General features: G+C 37.6%; 2 protein-coding genes across 3 annotated transcripts in view; both read right to left on the bottom strand.

Moving 5' to 3' along the window:
- LOC115746246 (phosphoglycerate mutase-like protein 1) overlaps positions 1-19,065 on the bottom strand; it is a 34,982-nt gene that overhangs the window by 8,740 nt on the left and 7,177 nt on the right. The gene's annotated exons all lie outside the window — the stretch shown is intronic.
- LOC115746245 (transcription factor bHLH61-like) lies at positions 2,776-4,350 on the bottom strand. Its single transcript, XM_030681947.2, has 4 exons — positions 3,679-4,350; positions 3,398-3,562; positions 3,143-3,310; positions 2,776-3,020 (listed from the first exon to the last, which is right to left on the bottom strand). Exons 1-4 carry the CDS (start codon positions 4,348-4,350, stop codon positions 2,934-2,936), a joined length of 1,092 nt encoding a protein of 363 aa, XP_030537807.1. The 3' UTR covers positions 2,776-2,933.

Raw genomic sequence — 19,065 nt, 5'->3', positions numbered from 1 at the left:
GGTAGATAAGAGTGCATACAAGTTAAAGACCGTTTCGACCAAAAAAAAAAAAGTTAAATACCGTTAGTAAAGACAATTATTGGTGACCTGGTTTCTTGATAACTTATTTGGCAAACTTAAGGGATAACTAAAATGGTAAATAAAAATTGGTACCCTAGTAAAAAGTTCGGTCAACTACAAAATAAGATAAACAAAGCTTGGCGATTTATTCAAAAAAGAGTTACTGACCAAAACTAGATGGTAACTTATATCCGATAAAAGTTTATAAGTCACCTTAATTTAAGCTAGTAATTTCATAAAAGTGTACCAAGTTCATCACAAGTGAAATGAAAATTGATCTATTTCGTGCTTCAAATAATCGAATAACATCCGACGAGAAAACCTATGCAAATAAAAGTTAATAAATTAGTACAAAAATTGGTAATTTGCCTACTATGGTAATCTTCTAATGGCGTTGGAAAATTATTAGCAAGTTACACAGGAAAAAAAGTCCACAGTTATTTTAAAATCAACACTTAGGCTCTGTTTGTTTTGTGAAAAATGAATGATTTGAATTTTTTTTCTTAAAATAATCGTTTGTATCATTTGAAATAATTAGTTAATGATGAAAATATTTTTCGTTCACTCACATTTTTAAGCGATATAAGCAATTATATTTAGAAAAATATTTGTTAAATCATTCATTTTCTACAAAATAAACAAAGTCTTAATGTTGAACAAATCCATGAGCAGAATCAAATCAATCTGATATCAAGCACATTTGGCCATGGACAGAAAAAGAAAAATAATGTCAAGCGCTCACACTTCATATTATTTGTCGTTTAGGTATATATTACATTTAGATAAGATTGTATGCAAAGATTATCACGGACTAAGTATATGAACCAAGCCAAATCTAGACCGCCGAAAATGGTGGGACTCACGTGGTTCTCGTCGGACTTAGTAATTCGAATTCAACTTATATGTATCGCGTTCATTCAATACTTTGTCTAGTTGCACATTTCGTCCGAGAATCACTTGATCGGTCTAACTCTTTCATTTACTACGACGAGCAAACTTGATGGCTAGGAATCACACACCATGAAGTGACTTTGACAGTTTGAATTTTCAGGATAAGTAGTACTACTAAACTTTATCGAAATTCGGGAGCACATTAAGGCTCTGTTTGGCGATAATTCCGATCCTCTGTTTCTGTTCTCCGAAATAAAAAAGGATCAAAAACATGTTTGGTAATGAACAAAAAAAATGATTTTGATTCTGGTCTCGGGAACACTTTTGGACCACTTTTTAGAAGCAAAAAAAATATGATTCTGGTATTTTAGAACGCTTTTGGGGATCACTTTTTTGCACGATATACTTATGACTTATCCCTCATACTTATAATTAAATTTTTAATATAAAATGGTATTATTTTTAAAAAAAGTCCACGTGGATTTTCAACTTTACATAAATTAAAATTCAATTTTAAAAATTGCTAAAAACTAATTTTCTTAAATTAAAAATTTTATTTAAGGTAAATTTAATAAAAATTTTAAGAAATGGGAGAAGTAAAAAATATTTAGATTTTTAATTTAATAATTTTAAAAAAATTAAGATTGAAAAAAGCTAAAATTTTGAAAAAAAATTCTCATCACCAGATTCTTCCCCTCCCCTTTTTAAAAAAAAATAGTTTTTTTTTGTAAAATTTTATGCCTATTTTTAAATTCAATTTATATTTAAAAAATTAGTTTTTAGAAATTTTTTAAATCTAATTTATTTTTTTATATTAAGGGACCTCTAATACGCATGTTTTTTTTTTTTTCAAATTTTTAGCTATTTTATTTTTTATTCTAATAAGTTTGTATTTTTTATTTCCTATTATGTTTTTTCAAATTTTATGTTTTTTTTAATTAAAAAATGGACCCAAGCCTCCACGTGGCGAATTAAATCTCCATTTTTTGAGCCGCACAAAAAATTTGTCGAGTCGGGTGAAAAAAAAATCAATGTAGTTGAGTTGCAGGTCTTATAAGCTTGTACGATGTGTAATTACAAAAGTGCAAAACTATATGCGGTTGCACAATGAGGAGTTTTTTTTTTTTTTTGGGTAATCAATCTAAAAGTCACAATAAATAATAACTAACAAATGATTTAGACAAATTCTGTAAATGTAATAGAAATTACTTTTCAAATAATATAAACGACTGCATACTCATGACAAATCGACAAACGAATTGGGAACGGAAATTTTGTTGCTTTTTTTTTTTTTGCTCCATAATCACTGTTTGATTATTTTCCCTATTCTTTGTCATCAAATGTGATTATATAATTATTTGATTTAAATGAAAAATTGTGAACGGAAATTTTGTGTAGCTACCAAATGCGTTTCTGTTTCAGGAACAAAAATTTTAAACAGTTACCAAACGCGTTCTGATTCTCAAAAAATCATTCGGGGAACATAACGAAAAAAAGTGATTTTAAAGGAGGAACCGAAAGCAAAATCTTGACCTTAAAACTGACAAACTCGTCCTTGCTTTCTCTCTCTCCTGACTCCTGCAGAGCTTTCTTCTTCTACCGCAGAATGCAGCTTACAGATTTAGATACACCACAACTTGCTTTTGCTATGATTTGAGTGGAATAATTTAACGACCTATCTATTGATTTTTACTTTTCATTTCTCGATTAATCTAAACCATAATAGGGCCCATGCATTTCGATTTTGTGTAAATTCGAAACTCGTTGAACTTAACTCTAAGGTTGACACGAAAAAAATAAAGAAGAGAACACTTTTCTCCCGACGGTCAACGTTTCAAACCCACATGAAGTGAAAATTTCAAGACATTGCTCAGTTCAGCAAGGGAAAATAAAGAAAATGCGCAAATCATTAAAAGCATTCTATTTGCAGAATTCAATCTAAGGTTTAGGAAATAGGAAACTTTCTAATTCTCTTCAAATCTTTACAGACATCTTCCTCCGTATCCGGCGTTCCTGAACAGCGCTTGCTTTATATCCCCAGTGCTGGTGAGATTTCTCTGCTGCACTTCCTATTGCCAGCAGGTGCAAAAACACATTGCAAATTTATAAATTTTATGACTCAGAACTCTGCTAGAAAAAGCATGAGGCCGAAAAAGCTATCATCACTTCATATGATAGTTGGTTTTAGTACCTCTGAGCAAGAAGCTTGCATGGCAAAGTCATTGAAGCAGCTAATGACACACTCCTGAATGTCAAGGCCCAACGCCTCCAATTTGCTCACCGTCGACAGCAACAAACCCGGTTTTGCAGCACAGCAGATCTCGACCCTTGTCTCCATGTCTCTTCTCTCCACGTCGAACTGAAAAAGACATGGCCCAAACTTTATATTTAGATTCCGTCGACAAATGATTGATTCTAATTAGAGGGAGTTTCGGTAAAAGTTTACCTTCGGTGTATTTCTCACCAGCATCTCATTAGGTTTCATGTCTTTTATAATGTCCATTATGTTCAAGTGATAGGGACCGAAGCTGTGATATTGCAAGTGGTTGATCTTCTGAAGCAGCTCTTTCATGTAGTCAATTGTGTCACCTAGGATTGATGTTCTGTCCATCTGACATATAACATATATAACATGGATGAGAACAGAACCACAATTAGAACTTTTCAGCAACACAAGAAGTTCAGCATTAAGATAATGACCCAAAAAAACTGAAAATGTCTGTATACCTTGCTGATTTTCGGGACGATGGATCTGAGCATCGAGAGCCGGTCATTGAGCCGCTTCCTTCGCCTCCTCTCGGCCATTAAGTTCTTCGAGGGCTGTCCCTCCAACTTCTTGCTATCCCGATTGTTCTTTGCCCCAACACGCGGACCTGCTTCGAAGTGTGCTGGAACCTGATTATTTGGAGACTCCATCAATTCTGGTTCACAATCTCCTCGCATCCCGAGGGCCTGGTTAAAATCATCTGCATGAAGAAATGCGGCTTCTCCTTCCTCCATCGTCATGCATGAGGGAAGTGTTATTTCTTGAACTGGGAAAAGTGGGGCATCGTTGCACGGGCTATAGGACGAACTGGTGATCCGCGGGGACGAGATTGGCGAATCAAGGAGTTGGCGAGCCAAGGACTCAATGCTAAGTGGATATTGATGAAGTTCAGCGAAGATGTTCTGGTCTTGATGGTGGGTAGGAGGAGAGAGCAATGGTTCTTGTGAGTAACAATAATTTGGAAAATGGGAGGATGGAGATGGAATCTGATAATCCTCAAAGAAATCAAAATTCCAATCGCTTGAGAAGAGCTCGTTCATCTCCATGGGAGCAACGTTAGCTTCCGAAGGAGGGTTGCTCTTTTGATGAGCCAAAAACAAGTCTTCCAAGTAGCCATGCCCACAAAGCTCCATCTCTCTCTCGCTTCCTCCCTTCCTATGTAATGCGTGTTGAGAATGCCAATTCTAATTGCAGCAATGCGAAATATATAGTACAAAAGTGCAGTCTTTGTAGTTATAATAATGGGATTTATTGAAAGGGTATGTGCATTAATATTATCTATTAGCAGCTAATTCTTGAGATTGAAAGTGTCCTGTTCCCCATCTGTGATTTGATGTCCTTTTCACCGAAATCTGAATCTACAAACTGATTGTTTATTTCATGTTGTTTCCCTGTGAAGGTTGACCCACGCATATATTCGTACTATCCTGGAAAAATGGAGTTTGTACTGTACCGTGGCAAAATGTTTTATGCATCAACTACATTGCGGATATGAAGAAACTAAGTTTATCATTTCTCAAGAGTCCAGCAAATGAACAATATTTCTAGATAACTGGATAATATTTGTCAATATCTGGTTTTTTTCTGGACTATTATCAAAGTTTATACAGATAAGAATTCGAAAGATGACAGTCCGAAGTTTTTTTGCCAGTCTCATCTAGTATAATTAAACAAAAACATGTGAGTATATGCTCTACCTATCTACTTTCCTGTTTTGAACGATAGTAGTTGACCGAGAGTGTCACAGGCCGGGACCGAGAGGGAGAGGCTCTGGGGAGGAATGCCTTCTATTTCTTTAGTGGATGATCAAATGAGAAGGAGGACTCCCCTTTATATAGTAGGGGGCCTCAGATTACAACTATAGATCTAGATCTCATCTAATGGCCTAGACTTCATCTACCGACTCCCCAACCACCGACATTAAATAGGAAGGTTCCAGAATATTGCCAAATTACCGACTCGACCGTCCCCGGAAACCTTCTAGAATATTATAGAAATAAGTAGAAAACCCTAGACAAACCCTAGGGGACCAAGACACAGCAAGTCTTAGGGCATCTCTCGGCCATCGGGACGACCGTTTGGGGCACGAAAACCTCGGCCTGTGTTAGAGAGCCTGTTTGGTACAATTTTTCGACCGCAACTCCAATCGCAAAAAGAAACGTTCCGATTGGTATGAAGTTTCTGGTAAATTCTTCACAGCTACTACACCCCCACAACTGTTGTAGCTTACAGCATCTTGCAGGAAGCTACGGTATCCATATTTGAGGTAATGCATCCTAAAACATTTATGATCCAGTGGCCTCTCTTAACCGCAAAGCTAAGAGACTAACAACGCAATATAACCCCAACTACACCAAATAAGTCGAGAGTATGTTCGATCCGGACAGGACAAGAATCCCTCGCCATCCTTTGTTTTCTTGTTCCAGGATGAAGGAACGATGGCATGTTTCTATTCTTATCTCACTTGTCAAACAGTCAAGTGGGTATGTGATGGGGACATCAAATATGAATTAGGGCTCAAGTACATCACTACATGCTGCAACTATATATTATGTTATAATGGGCTGTATTGGCCTGTTTGTGTATTGTACTTATGTCAAAGTCCTTCAGGGAATGAGATCCTGTTGAACTTTCCCGATTCGGCACGATGCTTGTTGCCATATAAGAAAATTCGGTGCCAATTTCAATTTCAATTTTTGTGTGGATCCAGATTACTTCAAAAGAGTGGGAAATGCTTGCTCATACCACTGGCTATAAGCCATTTGAGTGCCACTTTCACAGGAGTTATAAATATTGCACTACTCACACAAAATAAACTGCAATACAAATCAACATTTCGAAAATTTGACGTTAACTTTCTGCAACTAGGGACATTTCTTAGCATTACAATATGGATTTAACTGAATATATGACGCTTTGCTACGAGAGCTTGCGAGACTTAAGAAAAAGTAGAAATTTAAAAAGTGAAAGTTATTTTAGATACACGCAACATTTTATAATTCTAACAAAAGATGACCAGATAAGACCAAAACTGATGCAGTAGTGTCATTCATTGGTTCCGAACTAGTAGCTGGCGAGGGCCATCTAGTGGGAGCCCATGATAGGGTGTTGCATGTCAATAGATTACAATGATATTAAACTTTATACTCAATAAAATTGGTACATGATTGGAACTGATTAATTCTTTTCTAACGTCGTGTTCCAACTGTGCAGTGATATGATTCATTGCCTGTTTCATTTCACTCTGCACAAGATTCAAATATAACGACTTGGTTTTTTTTTCCTCAGTTGAATCATTCACAGAACATTGCAGTTACGTACCTGCCCCCCTCCCCCCCGCCCCCCCCTTTCTTCCTGCGGTCTCCAGTGAATTCTCCATTATTCGTCTCGTTTTCTTATTTTACCAGAATTATCTCGTTTCATACTTTATGTCCACGATTAAATCTCTTAACAAAGTACTTCCCTGTCCATCGAATACTGGCTTTTATAACTGAAATTCTTAAGAGATGTGTTTTATTTTGCCTAGGGTCTAAGGTTTTTGTCTCGTCAATTTTGAGCAAAGAAAGCAAGAGGTTTTGGCAGGCTAAATCATTGAACACATAACAAGAAGAGAAGCTTAAAGCATAAGTCAAGCATAGATTCTCCATGTTTCTGTCCCTTTCCTTCTCCGCTTCATTTGTTTTCTAGGGTTCTGTCGTTTTTCCTTCCAGGTATCTGGATGGAATTTTAACAGTAACATTTGTGCTTGATACCAAGAAGTGAAAATGTATCAGAAGTATGCAAAACCATCTTGTTTGGACAGACCAATAGAAGTCAATGAAAGGACAACATTGCATGGCTCAAAAAAAAAAAACCCTAGAAAAGTAGCAAGACAAAGCAAAACCGCGGCCATTTTCACCCTTCACAGAAGAGCGGTTTTACATGAACCTCTCTCCCTCTCTCTCCAGCTTTTTTTTTGCTTGTTTTTGGTCGGATCTCTCTCTCCAGTTTGCCCGCCCACAATATTGCAATGGAAGTGCAGGTATTACGTCTGGAAAAATTATGGCCGCTCAATATATTTTTGTATAACGTGGTTTGTCTTCTTTCTCTTTGTTTTTTGGGTTAATACCATGGAAAACCCCAAACCGGTACACTTGTGACAAATTTACCACAAATTATTTTTTTGATCACAAAAAATCCTAAACTGGTACACCCGTGACAAATTTACCCTAAACTGGTACACATGTGATAAATTTACCCTCCGTTAATTTTCATTAAATTTAACTATCAAATTGTTGATTTAGTGACATGTGATAGTTGACGGGTATACCAATATGGGGTTTTAACCCTCTATTTGTTACGAGTTTATCAATTTGAGATAGGCGATCTTCGGATCCGACGTGTACGGTCTCGTGGAAGGCAAAAGCATTAGAGACGAGGTCTTCGAGCCATCGCATTTCTTTGTAAGATCGAAGACTTGCTTTCTGTATCATTGTTACCAGGTTATCCCCATGGTCCCATGGTCGGGATCTTCGCCGCTGGCTGCCCCTAAGGCTTATCTATTTATGTCAAATCGTGAACCTCCTTCCTTCAGTAGTCTCTTCTTGTACGATGACACCATCCATAGCGCACGGATGGGTGGAGCACCAAGGGTTGTGTCCTCCCATACCGTAGCGGACCAAAAGCCAAAACAAAGTGACGATTTAATAGGGGTGAATTTGTCACATGTGTACCAGTTTAGGATATTTCGTGGTCAAAATAATTAGTTTAGGGTAAATTTGTCACAAATATACCAGTTTAGGATTTTTGGTGGTAAAAAAAATAGTTTGGGATAAATTTGTCACATATGTACCAGTTTGGGGTTTTTCGTGGTCAAAAAAATAGTTTGGGGTAAATTTGTCACGGGTGTACCAGTTTAGGGTTTTTCATGGTATTAACCCTTGTTTTTTTAAGTCATGAGCAGTACGGATTTCGCTTCCCAAGAGGGGCCTCTAACATTCTTTATTCGAGACAGATTACCTAGTTAGAGATGGGCTTCTTTTTGCCTCTCTTAGCAGTAACCCTGCTTCCTTGGTTTCGTCCAAATTCAAGCCATTATTGTCTCGTTTTTTTTTTTTTTTTTCATGCCATTATTGTCTCTGAATATGTACCCTTTGTTTCAAGTAACTCATTCAAAAACCGACCGATCATGCAATGGACCACACATTTTACTGAAGTAAATTCGCAAGAGATTTAGAAGTGTAGAACAAAAAAAGTTGAGCGGCGAAGTCTCAAATGAACGCGCGGTCAAGCAAAGAACAGAAACTCATCTGCAACAAGCTTGTTTCTACCGAAAATCCTGTTATCCTGGTTATATCATCTTAGAGTCGTGAAGCAAGGCTTAATAATGCCACTTGCTGAACGCTACAAAAGAGGCGCAAGGACAAGAGCTCCTAGTTGAAGCCCATAAAAAATTACACACAATGTCGCTAATAATAGGAGCCACGCCTAGCTCGATGATCTACAAAAATCCATACATGAAGATTTAGCGGTTGATATGGAATAGACAGGGCTTATATAGTGAGGGGTGTGAAAGTGCCATTGCCAAGATTAAGGAATATGACAACTTGGGTCATTTATTCTTTATCGAAAGAACTAGGGATCACACCAGATTTTCAAGTGGTGAATAAGAATCCAATGCTAATTTCATATGACCAAAATTCAAGATAGTCGTCTGTATAATAATCCTTACGACTTGGAAACCATTGCTATCATATTGAAGAATAACAAAGTAATGGAGAGTAAATTTGCCACACAGGTCAATGGAGAGTGTAGGTTATAATAGAGAAAGTCTCACAAATCTTTTGATCCGATCCCTTTTCTAAGTTTTCGCATGGAATTGTCAATCTGTAGGGGATGGTCAGCTCAGCATTTTCCCATTGTTAGGATGCCAAGAGAGAAAATAGGGTATTTTATGCTGCAACAAAAGATCATTTTTCTTTCCTTTCTTTTCAAGTTGGCATTCTTGAACAACCCTAATCACAGAAGTTGATAAAGAGGTGCAAATCCCTTTAATCAGTCGCATCTTCAAAAAACCCTGAAAGCAGAATTTATGTTTGGATAGATCTTCAACACATATGAGAGTTTCATCTCATGAAAATGAAATCCTTTAATTTTAGGAGGTAAATCTACATCTTCCTCTTTACCCTCTCTCCTGAAAGTATTCAACTTTTAATCATCTGTTTCTGATTTACCCTAGTATATATTTCTCGCGTTATACCTCTATGTGATCTCATGAGTGATGTCACTTTATTTCCACGTTCCCTTAAGATAAAACTAATAACCATTTCAAGTCACATTTCCAAGATCTCGTGATTGATTAGCGGAGTTTAAGATTTGATGACTTGCAAGACAGTGGGGATTGGAAATATTTAAGAGTTGAATTGATGATGGATGGTAGTCTTTTTTTATAATGGCTACCAACGTACCATGTTCACTTGAAAAAAATCAAGGGGAAAGGATCCAATCTTTCATTTCTTGTGGTCCAAAAACCTTATTATTAACGATGAAAAAGATCGTAAATAATCACTGTACGCGTCCAAGACTCATACCTCGATTCATATGATGAACAAACATCGCAATCTTTTCCTTGGTAGCATGTAGTGCATGAATAATTTCTTTTTATGCACCGAAGGAAAAGGACACTGTTGACTGAGTATAAATGATTAAGCCTTGAGTTTACAAGATCCCTTGTGCTTCTATTATTATTTCAGGCGCATCACATGGCCATGAAAGATCTTCCTCCTCCATTCTTGTGGTCGGAGTGTTGTAAAACGAGGTGCATGGCTCAATATCTTAAATGCGATGTGCATTATTGGAAACCTCACAGATCTCAGGAAACCACTGGATTTGATTTCATCTAGCTTCCTAAGCAACAACTCCCTCTTAACGTCTTATTTTTCTCTTCAAGTGCCCACACAAGCAAAATTAGGTAAAATAATGTAGATTATTTATAATTTGGCTGGGGAACAGATCCAATATCGCAACGAGCATTACCTACCATTAAGATCATATAGAGATCTTATATGGAACCAAGCATTACCTACCATCAAGATCCTACTTTGAAATGCAGTACATGGCAATCTTTCTGGAGGATGTCCTCCCATGAATGATTATACGGAATTGAGCAATTGTTGGCGAGTCTCACTACAGCTAAATCCAGGTCTTTGTCTTTCTAAAGATTTAGCATATAAGAATAGATATTAAATATCCAACCTCACTACTAATTAAAACGATATTGAAGGCAGCTTTGAATAACGATTTTATCATGTAATTTTCCAAGGTTAAGCTTTTAGGAAAAAAAGATCAATCAACATGATATCAGAGCAATGGCCAAAGATTCCAATGCTAACACGCCCTCTCGATTGTCTCCTATTTGCTATTCTAGACATTTTGTCTGTTTTTATGTTCCATCGGTTATCCCGTTAATGTAGTTCCATTCACAATTTGCCTTGTGCACGTCAGGACCGACTTCCCTGCGAGGGGAGTGTTAAGTCATATACCGTAAGTATATTGTTGACTCGTTTTCGAATGCTTTAAACTTTTAAAAGTTCAACTTGTTAGGAAATGGACCAGCAATGTATAATATCATAAGACTTACTAGTCTCGCTCGCATGTAAGTCGATCCTAACATGTGTAAGACAGGGGACCGAGCCGCATTAACAGCATAACAGGTGGAGCGGTTGAACGAGCAAAATGAAAGGAATAACAAGTGGGGGAAGATTGAAAGTGGAACCTTTGACATGTACTCTGATACTATACTAGCAATCCAACATAGAGAAACGATTTGTGGTATCATATCCATCGGAAGAAAGCAATGTGTTATTATTTCCCATATCAACGAAGAACAATAAGATAATTGTGATGCCAAAGCATTTGCATCTTTCGACCTTATTTACCATAAACCTCAAAAGATTGAGCACATACCTGTTCTTGCAAGATTTATTATGTACGACGATCTCGTGGAGATGTTTTGCTTTCCTTGTCGGTGAATAATCTCATAATTCTTTTTGGTCGGTAATAATTTCATAAATGCATTTTCACAAAACATATAATATCCACCGTTGATCAATGATGCCTTGACTATCAATTACAAGTAACGGCTAGCTATTCTTTAAAACACGTCTTTGACACTTCTACTGGTGTTTCTTTAATCTAATGCTAGGTAACTAAGTGGTCTTAAATCTGCGGGTAAGTAAGAAGAACTTAATGATGGTTTTCCTTAGATCTGCCTTTAGGGTTATTAGGTTAGGTGCAGCTGTCAAATAATACTGCAATTCTTGTGGACACCTTTTTGTCTGGCTAGCTACCTACTAGGGTTTCTCAATATGCAAGCCCTTGCAAGCCCTTTGAATTAGGGTTTCTTTAATCTAGAAGATCTGGTTCCTAGGCTGTCTTGTTATTAAGAAAGTCTTAGGCAAACAGCAGATGATGCGCCCATCTCAGTTTCACTCTTTTTGTCCAGTCATACCTTCGTACCAACATGGAATCATCTTCAAGTGACTATCTTTCTCACTAAATGATTCATATTCAGATTATGTGGGGGCTTTCAAGAAAACTAAACTAGAAAATCAAGATCAAAGATTGGTCTTTGAACCCAGTTTCGTCGTTCTGTCCTAGAACATAGGAACTTGACTAAACCCACTTTTTCATTCTCTTACACCCTACCTAACGAGGACTGAATTCCAGGGAAGAAAGATAGCCCAACTTGCAATTAGTCCATTATAAGTTGAAGATATGCTGGTTAGCTGTCCAAGGAATCAGGGGGAGATTTCCTAAATAGTTGGAGATATTGGCTAAGAAAGTACACTGTACTAAATTTCTTCTTCGAGCTTTTAAAAAACTTATGAATTTTATTGCTACTTTTAGACATCCAATATCTTTGCAAGGCAAACTCGAAAAAAGATTTCAACCTTAAACTTTTCCAGAATTTCACCATGCATCATCCAAAATTAATTTGGACAATCACAATCCCAATCTTGACATTTCTTGCTTTCAAGGTCTATATGTTGCCTATAGTTTCATGGCAATCTCCAACTAAAATTCAATCTATGGATCTTATTTCGAAGTGTTAGCAAACACGGCATTTTAGAGATAGATTGCCATTCTTATACCGCAATACTTATTCTGATTCCATTTGTTTTTATTCCCATACTCTCATCTCTATTGATACAACGGGGCCTTAGTAATTGTCATGCGTAAACTTGTCGTAGCTATGTTACTTTGCTAATTTTTCAAAGTTAAGTATTATGTATTTTCAAATAGTTCTAAGCCGTAGCCTTGCATGACAGTCTTCAAACTATCTATAGTTTCTTTCCATTCCTTTCAAATCTCTATCACCATGATATAGTTACTTGTTGTCAGGCATGTATCATAGCAATAAATCCATTGGCTTCGACTCTAATCTGCCAGATATAGCAGCATGAGCAGTTAGCACTTACCACGGTGAATAGTCGGTATTTTCTAAATCACCCATAGAGGGATTCTGCACATTCTGAATTCAATCAGCATGTTTGTGACAATAATTTCAATATAGTAATTTCTATGATAATCGTTATGTCAAGTTCATTCGAGATTGTGGTTCCACACGAACAAAATTCTTATCCTTTACTTGGACAGGGTGGTTTGCATGCATTCATGAAATAAGTCAAAGAAAAGACTCGAGTACTCCAAATTAATCAAAAAGAGTATTTGTCGTCGATCGAGAATTTTTTTTCGTAACTTCTAAACCTTTTTCTTAACTTTGGGGTCTATAATCAAAATTATATGTTGGCCTCTTTATCGGAACTAGCAGGAATGTCCCTATAATTATTCCTAAATCATGGTTGTTAGAAATTATTCACATCATATCATATTCATAAGCACGTAGATCGTGGTGGTTAATGGTACTTTTCCATTTTAAGTGTCAAAGGACTATGGTAGTTTTCCATTTTAAATGCCAAAGCATGATATTGAGTCCTTTCGAGGAGTAGACTGTCAATCACTTCAAAACTTAAGGAGTATCACTGGCCCAATTTGAAACAAATGGGAGGTCCAAAAGCAAGGGTTATTCTTCATCGATTGCTTTAAAGGTGTTCAAAGTGAATTGGGGAGTATTTGACATCGATTTCAACCTTGATGTTGTCTTGTAGGAATGGGCATACAATATGGCCAGGTGCCAGGTGCACAAGAGCTGCGGCCGAGCCTTTGCTCGTTAATCACCTTGGTGAAAATCAAGTTTTCAAGAGATTTAGAGCTAAACTCGTGGATTGCATGTCCAAAGAAATGCCTGCGTCAGTCGACATTGTCATTTCGCAGGACAAAATTACCTAGATAAATTGCAAAAACTCATGAATAAGTACATTTTAGATGCATGTACGGAAAGTTACCAAAGAAGTCCCAAACCTATTGTGCTTTTACCAATTTAGTCATAAACATTTTAATTTTGCCAATTCAATTCTAAACTTTTTGCATTTGTGTCCATTCAGTTCTAAATTTTTTGTATTTGTGCCAATTTAGCCCATCTAAAAAATATTGGCCGATCGACGCCGATGTGTACGCTGGTCGGCTTTGACAAAGCAAATTTTGATAATATTTTAATGGTTTTAAAAAAAAATTGTTTTCTTTTTTTTGTTAGGGTCTTCTTCTTCCTCCAGCCATGGAGTCAAGGACCAGCTAGAGAAGAGGGGGTCGGACCACCGGCGCCATCGCTGCTAGACGAGGCCGAGCTCACCCCGATCTAGTGAGGCTCGGATTAGCCATGGCGACCCCTAGGGAGAGAGAGAGAGAGAGAGAGAGAGAGAGAGAGAGAGAGAGAGAGAGAGAGAGAGAGTGAGAAAGTGAGAGAGAGAGAGAGAGAGAGAGAGAGAGAGAGAGAGAGAGAGAGCACATTGGCTAGCTTGGAATGAAACGAGAGATTCAAACGAGTCAGAGGAAGGAATCGGAATGATGACAATGCCATGGTTGTGTGGTGACGAGGCCGGGCCTCGCCAAATTTGGGCGGGTCGAGCTCCCTTAGCCATGGCGTTACAGCGACGGCAACATCAACACCATGGTCGGACGAGCTTGGCTTCACCCGGATCCGGTGAGGCCGAGCCTTGCCTGGCGGCGCCGGCGTCGGCACTTGTGACCCGCTGGTTATCTTCCACTCAAGATCCCAACAGGCTGGTTTATCGTCATCTCTATTGTACAAATAAGATTTCCCCTTCTTTAGCCTATCACAGGGAGCCTCAAGACGCCGCCGCTTCGGGGTGGCGAGGAGTCACCGTTGGAATCATCATTGAAGAAAAGGATCATGGGTTTTCTCGAACATCTCCCGAGTGATTATTGCATCGGCGATTCCACGACCGGACGAGAAGACTCAAAACCAAAAAGAAAAATAAAGAAAAGAATAAAAAAATTAAATAATTATTAAATAACTGTTAAAAATCGCAATGTCAGCGATACGTTAGCGCTGGCCGGCCAAAGTTTGTCGAATAGACTTAATTGTTTAGGATTGAATTGGCATGAAAAAAAAAAGTTTTAGGACTGAATTGACAAAAGTACAACAGGTTTAAGACTTTTTTAACAATTTTCCCGATGCATGTACTATTATATGGAAGTTGAAATATGAATGTCACGTGCGTTTACTGTAGTTTATAGATGTGGCTGTTTCATTTTTCTTACTTCTTATGTCGTATTTTGGGTAAAGAGAATGCAAGAGACTTGCAAGTGGAAGGGCTTGACATTTGGGATTTTGGTTAAGGATTTTTCGCTCGTATCCCCCATAATGCATTTGGTTCGATTGAGCGAATTTGGTATTTTCTAGATTTAGTTATGCCAGGAAAAGAAGAAGAAAAAAAGCTAAATGAAGTACATTTTCCATCCATTTTCCATTGTGTGTTCAATTTCAATTAGATCGTGAATTCTTAGGTTTTGGTTGTTTTGCAAAAAATGTGATGATTTCAAAAAATATTTTTCGAAAATTCATTTTCAAGGAAAATGATGATATTTTCTAGTGTTTTGGCTGACACTTATAAATGAACTAGAGTACAATATCCGTTGTTTTACAAAGAATTAATTTCCATAGAAATAATTACCAAAAAATTTGAGTTTTTACATATTTTTTATTTTCTCGACTAGAAATTATTATTTTTTATTTTTTTATGGTTTTCTTTCTTTCTTTGCTAGTCACTAGCTACGGCGATAGCCAGCAACCATCCATAGCTACTCGCCCATGGCGAGGCCGATTCGGCGAGTGGTTGTGGCTGGTTGAACGATTGGCAGAGAAAGAAAAAGAAAAGGAAAAATTTAAAAAGTTAATTTTTTAATATCTTAAAAATTTATAAAAAGATTGGAGTAATTTTTTAAGTTAAAAATATAAAATGAATGTAAGGCACTTGAGGGAGCATAGATGAGGCCCCGCGGTTGAAGGAGTTTTTTTTCATAGGTGGAAATATTTTTCTTGATTAACTTATTTTTCGCGAACCAAACTCAGAAAAATCCAGAAACCATTTTTCTCGAAATTGGTTTTAGAGAAACAAATGGAACCTTAGTTTAGTTTAGGAACACTTAGAATCGATTTAGCTGATTAATAAACCTAATGAATACATTAGCTTTAGTTTAAGACACATAATCTAATTCCAACCAAAATTAATAGTAAATAGCTTGGTTGAATCTAAGATTCACCTCAAATAATTGAATAGGTAACGTAGGAAGTATCACAATTAACTTAGCAGAAACTTGAAGAGGACCAAATAAATGCCCACTATCCTAAAGCTGGATTAGGATCCCGACTGAGGATGAGAAATTGGCAACCCGGGGTTTCTCGCTTCTCCAATTTACTCGAATTGTACCAGGTTATTTTATTACAATTTACTTTTTTACTTGTTCTTTCATTATTACATTTGATCAATTCCTTTTTATTCTTTTATGTTCCTTTTTTTCGATTTGTGATTTGCCTATTTCAGTTGGATGGTTAGGTTGCATTTTAGTACCGTAATAAACGGATACATTGCATGGACACTTAGTAGAGGAGAATCTTAGGATTCATAAGTTAGTCAAAAGACTGTGGACATCTTAAAAAATGTTAGGTACTAAAATGACACTAATTAGATTACTGGTGTAATCAAAGCTTCAATCCTGAATTTATGATTGCATAGGAAGTGAAGTACACTCTATATCTCACTTGATTTCTTGTAAACATCGATAGGCTAATGGTGACTCCTTGTATAAAATTCACATAGGGCTAATCGAATTAAAATGTAAATCTCAATGTCGCGTGAGGCAAGAGTTTGGGAAAACATGCTCCGATTGAGGATGGTTGGTTCCCAACTCGACATTGCCTCTAAACCAGACTTTCATTGGCCCCTTTGGGAGGGTCACGACAACCCCGTATGCAAATGCGGCAAGAGCTGAAAAGAGTGGCCTATCACTAATGTGGCAAGACAGACCTTCACAATATTTTCTTGACTGAGACACCAAAATGTGACCGAGCTAGACGCAACGCCTATGCCTCTGGTGGTAAAGCTCGATTTGACGTCGAGTTCCATGTAGACCGGCAACTCCGTTGGTCCAAATCCGAAGTTGCGCCTCCTCGAAATCTGGAGGGCAGCTCGCCCACGAATCTACAGAGGTGGTGTAGTGACCGGCCATGGATGGCGGCTCACCTTTGAATCTCGCAACGGGGGCTCGAGTAGTCGGCTGTGGACGGCCGGTGGCTCAACGCCAAATTTGTGAACAAGCTGATGATCCCATGCATCTTCAATTTCTTCTTCCAAGATGGATTCAGCAACGGAGTCTTCTTGGGAACTTTCCCAGGAAACATCTAAGGGAAAGCGCTTGTCTTGCATTGGCTGGTGATCCGAGAGCAATCATCGTCGACGATTCAAAAAGGAAGGATCTTTGTTCTTCATTGTAGGTTTTGGAAATTGCTCTTCTTTCCGTGTCTGCATCTTTTCTAGTCTTTTTGTACTGAAATTCAATTCACCAGGATTTTCTTCGCTGTTTTCATTCATCCTTTGAAGATGTCCTTTTCATCTTTGTTGCTCTTCTATCATCCATTAACTCCTTTCAATCTTTGTTGCTCTTCCATCATCCATCAATCAATGGTGAATCCACCACCGGACCTTCAAGAGTCATCGGCCACGAAGGTAGGGTTTTTCTTCTTCCATTGGTAAACTCGTAGATATCATGGGACGGGTAACAAGAAATTCGAACTTCGAGGGATTAGCCGAGTCAGTAAGTCGACTATAAACTTGCACTCTGGATTGCGATAGTTGGCATAGTCAAGGTTATCAAAATCTCTGACCAAAAAAAAAAAAAAATAATAAGTCCTCAAAATCACCTTCTTCACAAACTTCATAGATAGTGAGGAATTTAGCACTTTTTCTCACTGCAATCTTGATCGTGTGATAGCAACTTCTAATTTAGTGACACATTACAAACCGTGATCACCCGCATTATTTAGAGACGAGTCGATCTCTTCCATTTAAAATTCAATAAAAATTCACAAAATTTGAAAATCAAATTTGACATCTTTGGCCCATTTTTGAACCAAAAATAAATTTCCTGATAATACTATGGTCCTTAACAGAAAGTGCCTTGCGTCAAATCCATACACTGATATAAAGTATCCATTCCACAAAAATATAACTATACACATGCCGCCCCCCGCCCCACCCCAATGAAAAAAGAAAAAAAAAGACAGATTTTCGTTTCTGGCAGATTTAGGAACACTCAAAGTTACACTAGCTACTACCTCCGAGATGTTAAGGGCCTGGTCACTCCAAGCACAATTGGTTCAAACAATTAGAACAATACTCCTGTCACTTGGAGACGCTCGGTATTCTCTAACATAAGATTTAGCGCTTCTTGCTTTTGCTTTTAGTGATCCTTGATTTCACCGATTCGCCGGGAGGCTTCCAGATGATGCCCTCGAGATTGCCGCAGAAACTCTTGTAGAACTGCAATGCAGACGAGTGACAAAAAGTTACGAACCAAAAATCCGCCATACAAAGCCCGATTGTTAACTCTTACCCCGCTCATGACACCCCACTTTTGGGTAAAGAAGTGCAATCAAGAGCTAGTAGTTCAGGCCGCAACACCTCGTTTTCCACAAATACAAGGCCTCGCCTTAGCCCAATGGACCAACGATTTTTATGTCTAGCCTGCCCATACAATTGGCCGGCGCATCGGTAAAACCGTATGAGCGAGCCCACGATGAGGTTTGCTTGTGAATGAGTTTCTCGAATGGTGGTGAAACAAAAGTCAAGAACAAGGAATGGTACAGAATTGAACACTTAAAAATAACATGAACGGCACCTTAAGGTACTCGTTGGCGTCGAGCTGCTTTCTGAATATCAACCATGAAGTATGTTGGAGCAACCTCAAAAATCTGGAGACCGAAGGAGAGAGTGAGAAGAATTAGTTGCTACTGATTTGTCAATGAAGAAAAAAAAAAGGTACGCAATGAGGTTAATGCTTACCTCCAAAATAACGGAGAAATGAGAGTTCTTGCTAGCTGAAAGTCTTTCCACTCTCATCTGGCCATCTCCACAAAACATACTTTGGGACGAAAATTACCATTATGGAAAAATTCGCAATTTTTTTTATTTCACATAGTCATACATGAAAATTACCATTATGAAAATTACCGGTAGCTGATCACTGGTGAAAACAAAAGAAAAAAAGAGGAAAAAAAGAATTCTTTTAGAAAAAAAGAAAAGGATGAAGATGTTCTTAACTAGTTTGAAGGTCAGACCATTCTTTGAGATTGATGCAGCACCTCAAGTTCTTATTTGAAATAATCTTCATTTCAGGCCATCATTTGAGAAAATTATGACATTTTAAACCTTTATTTGAAATAATGCCCA

Source organism: Rhodamnia argentea, chromosome 2, assembly GCF_020921035.1.
Source record: "Rhodamnia argentea isolate NSW1041297 chromosome 2, ASM2092103v1, whole genome shotgun sequence".
NCBI classification, from domain to species: Eukaryota; Viridiplantae; Streptophyta; class Magnoliopsida; order Myrtales; family Myrtaceae; genus Rhodamnia; species Rhodamnia argentea.
Note: the sequence above shows the minus strand (reverse complement) of the source record. Positions and strands in the feature narration are given on the sequence as shown.

Excerpts from the sequence above, each read along its gene's own strand:
- LOC115746245 (XM_030681947.2), bottom strand. The coding sequence starts at position 4,350 with ATGGAGCTTTGTGGGCATGGCTACTTGGAAGACTTGTTTTTGGCTCAT. Across the intron at positions 3,563-3,678 it reads TCGTCCCGAAAATCAGCAAG|ATGGACAGAACATCAATCCT; the intron begins GTATACAGACAT and ends GTTATATGTCAG. Across the intron at positions 3,021-3,142 it reads TGCAAGCTTCTTGCTCAGAG|GAAGTGCAGCAGAGAAATCT; the intron begins GTACTAAAACCA and ends TGCTGGCAATAG.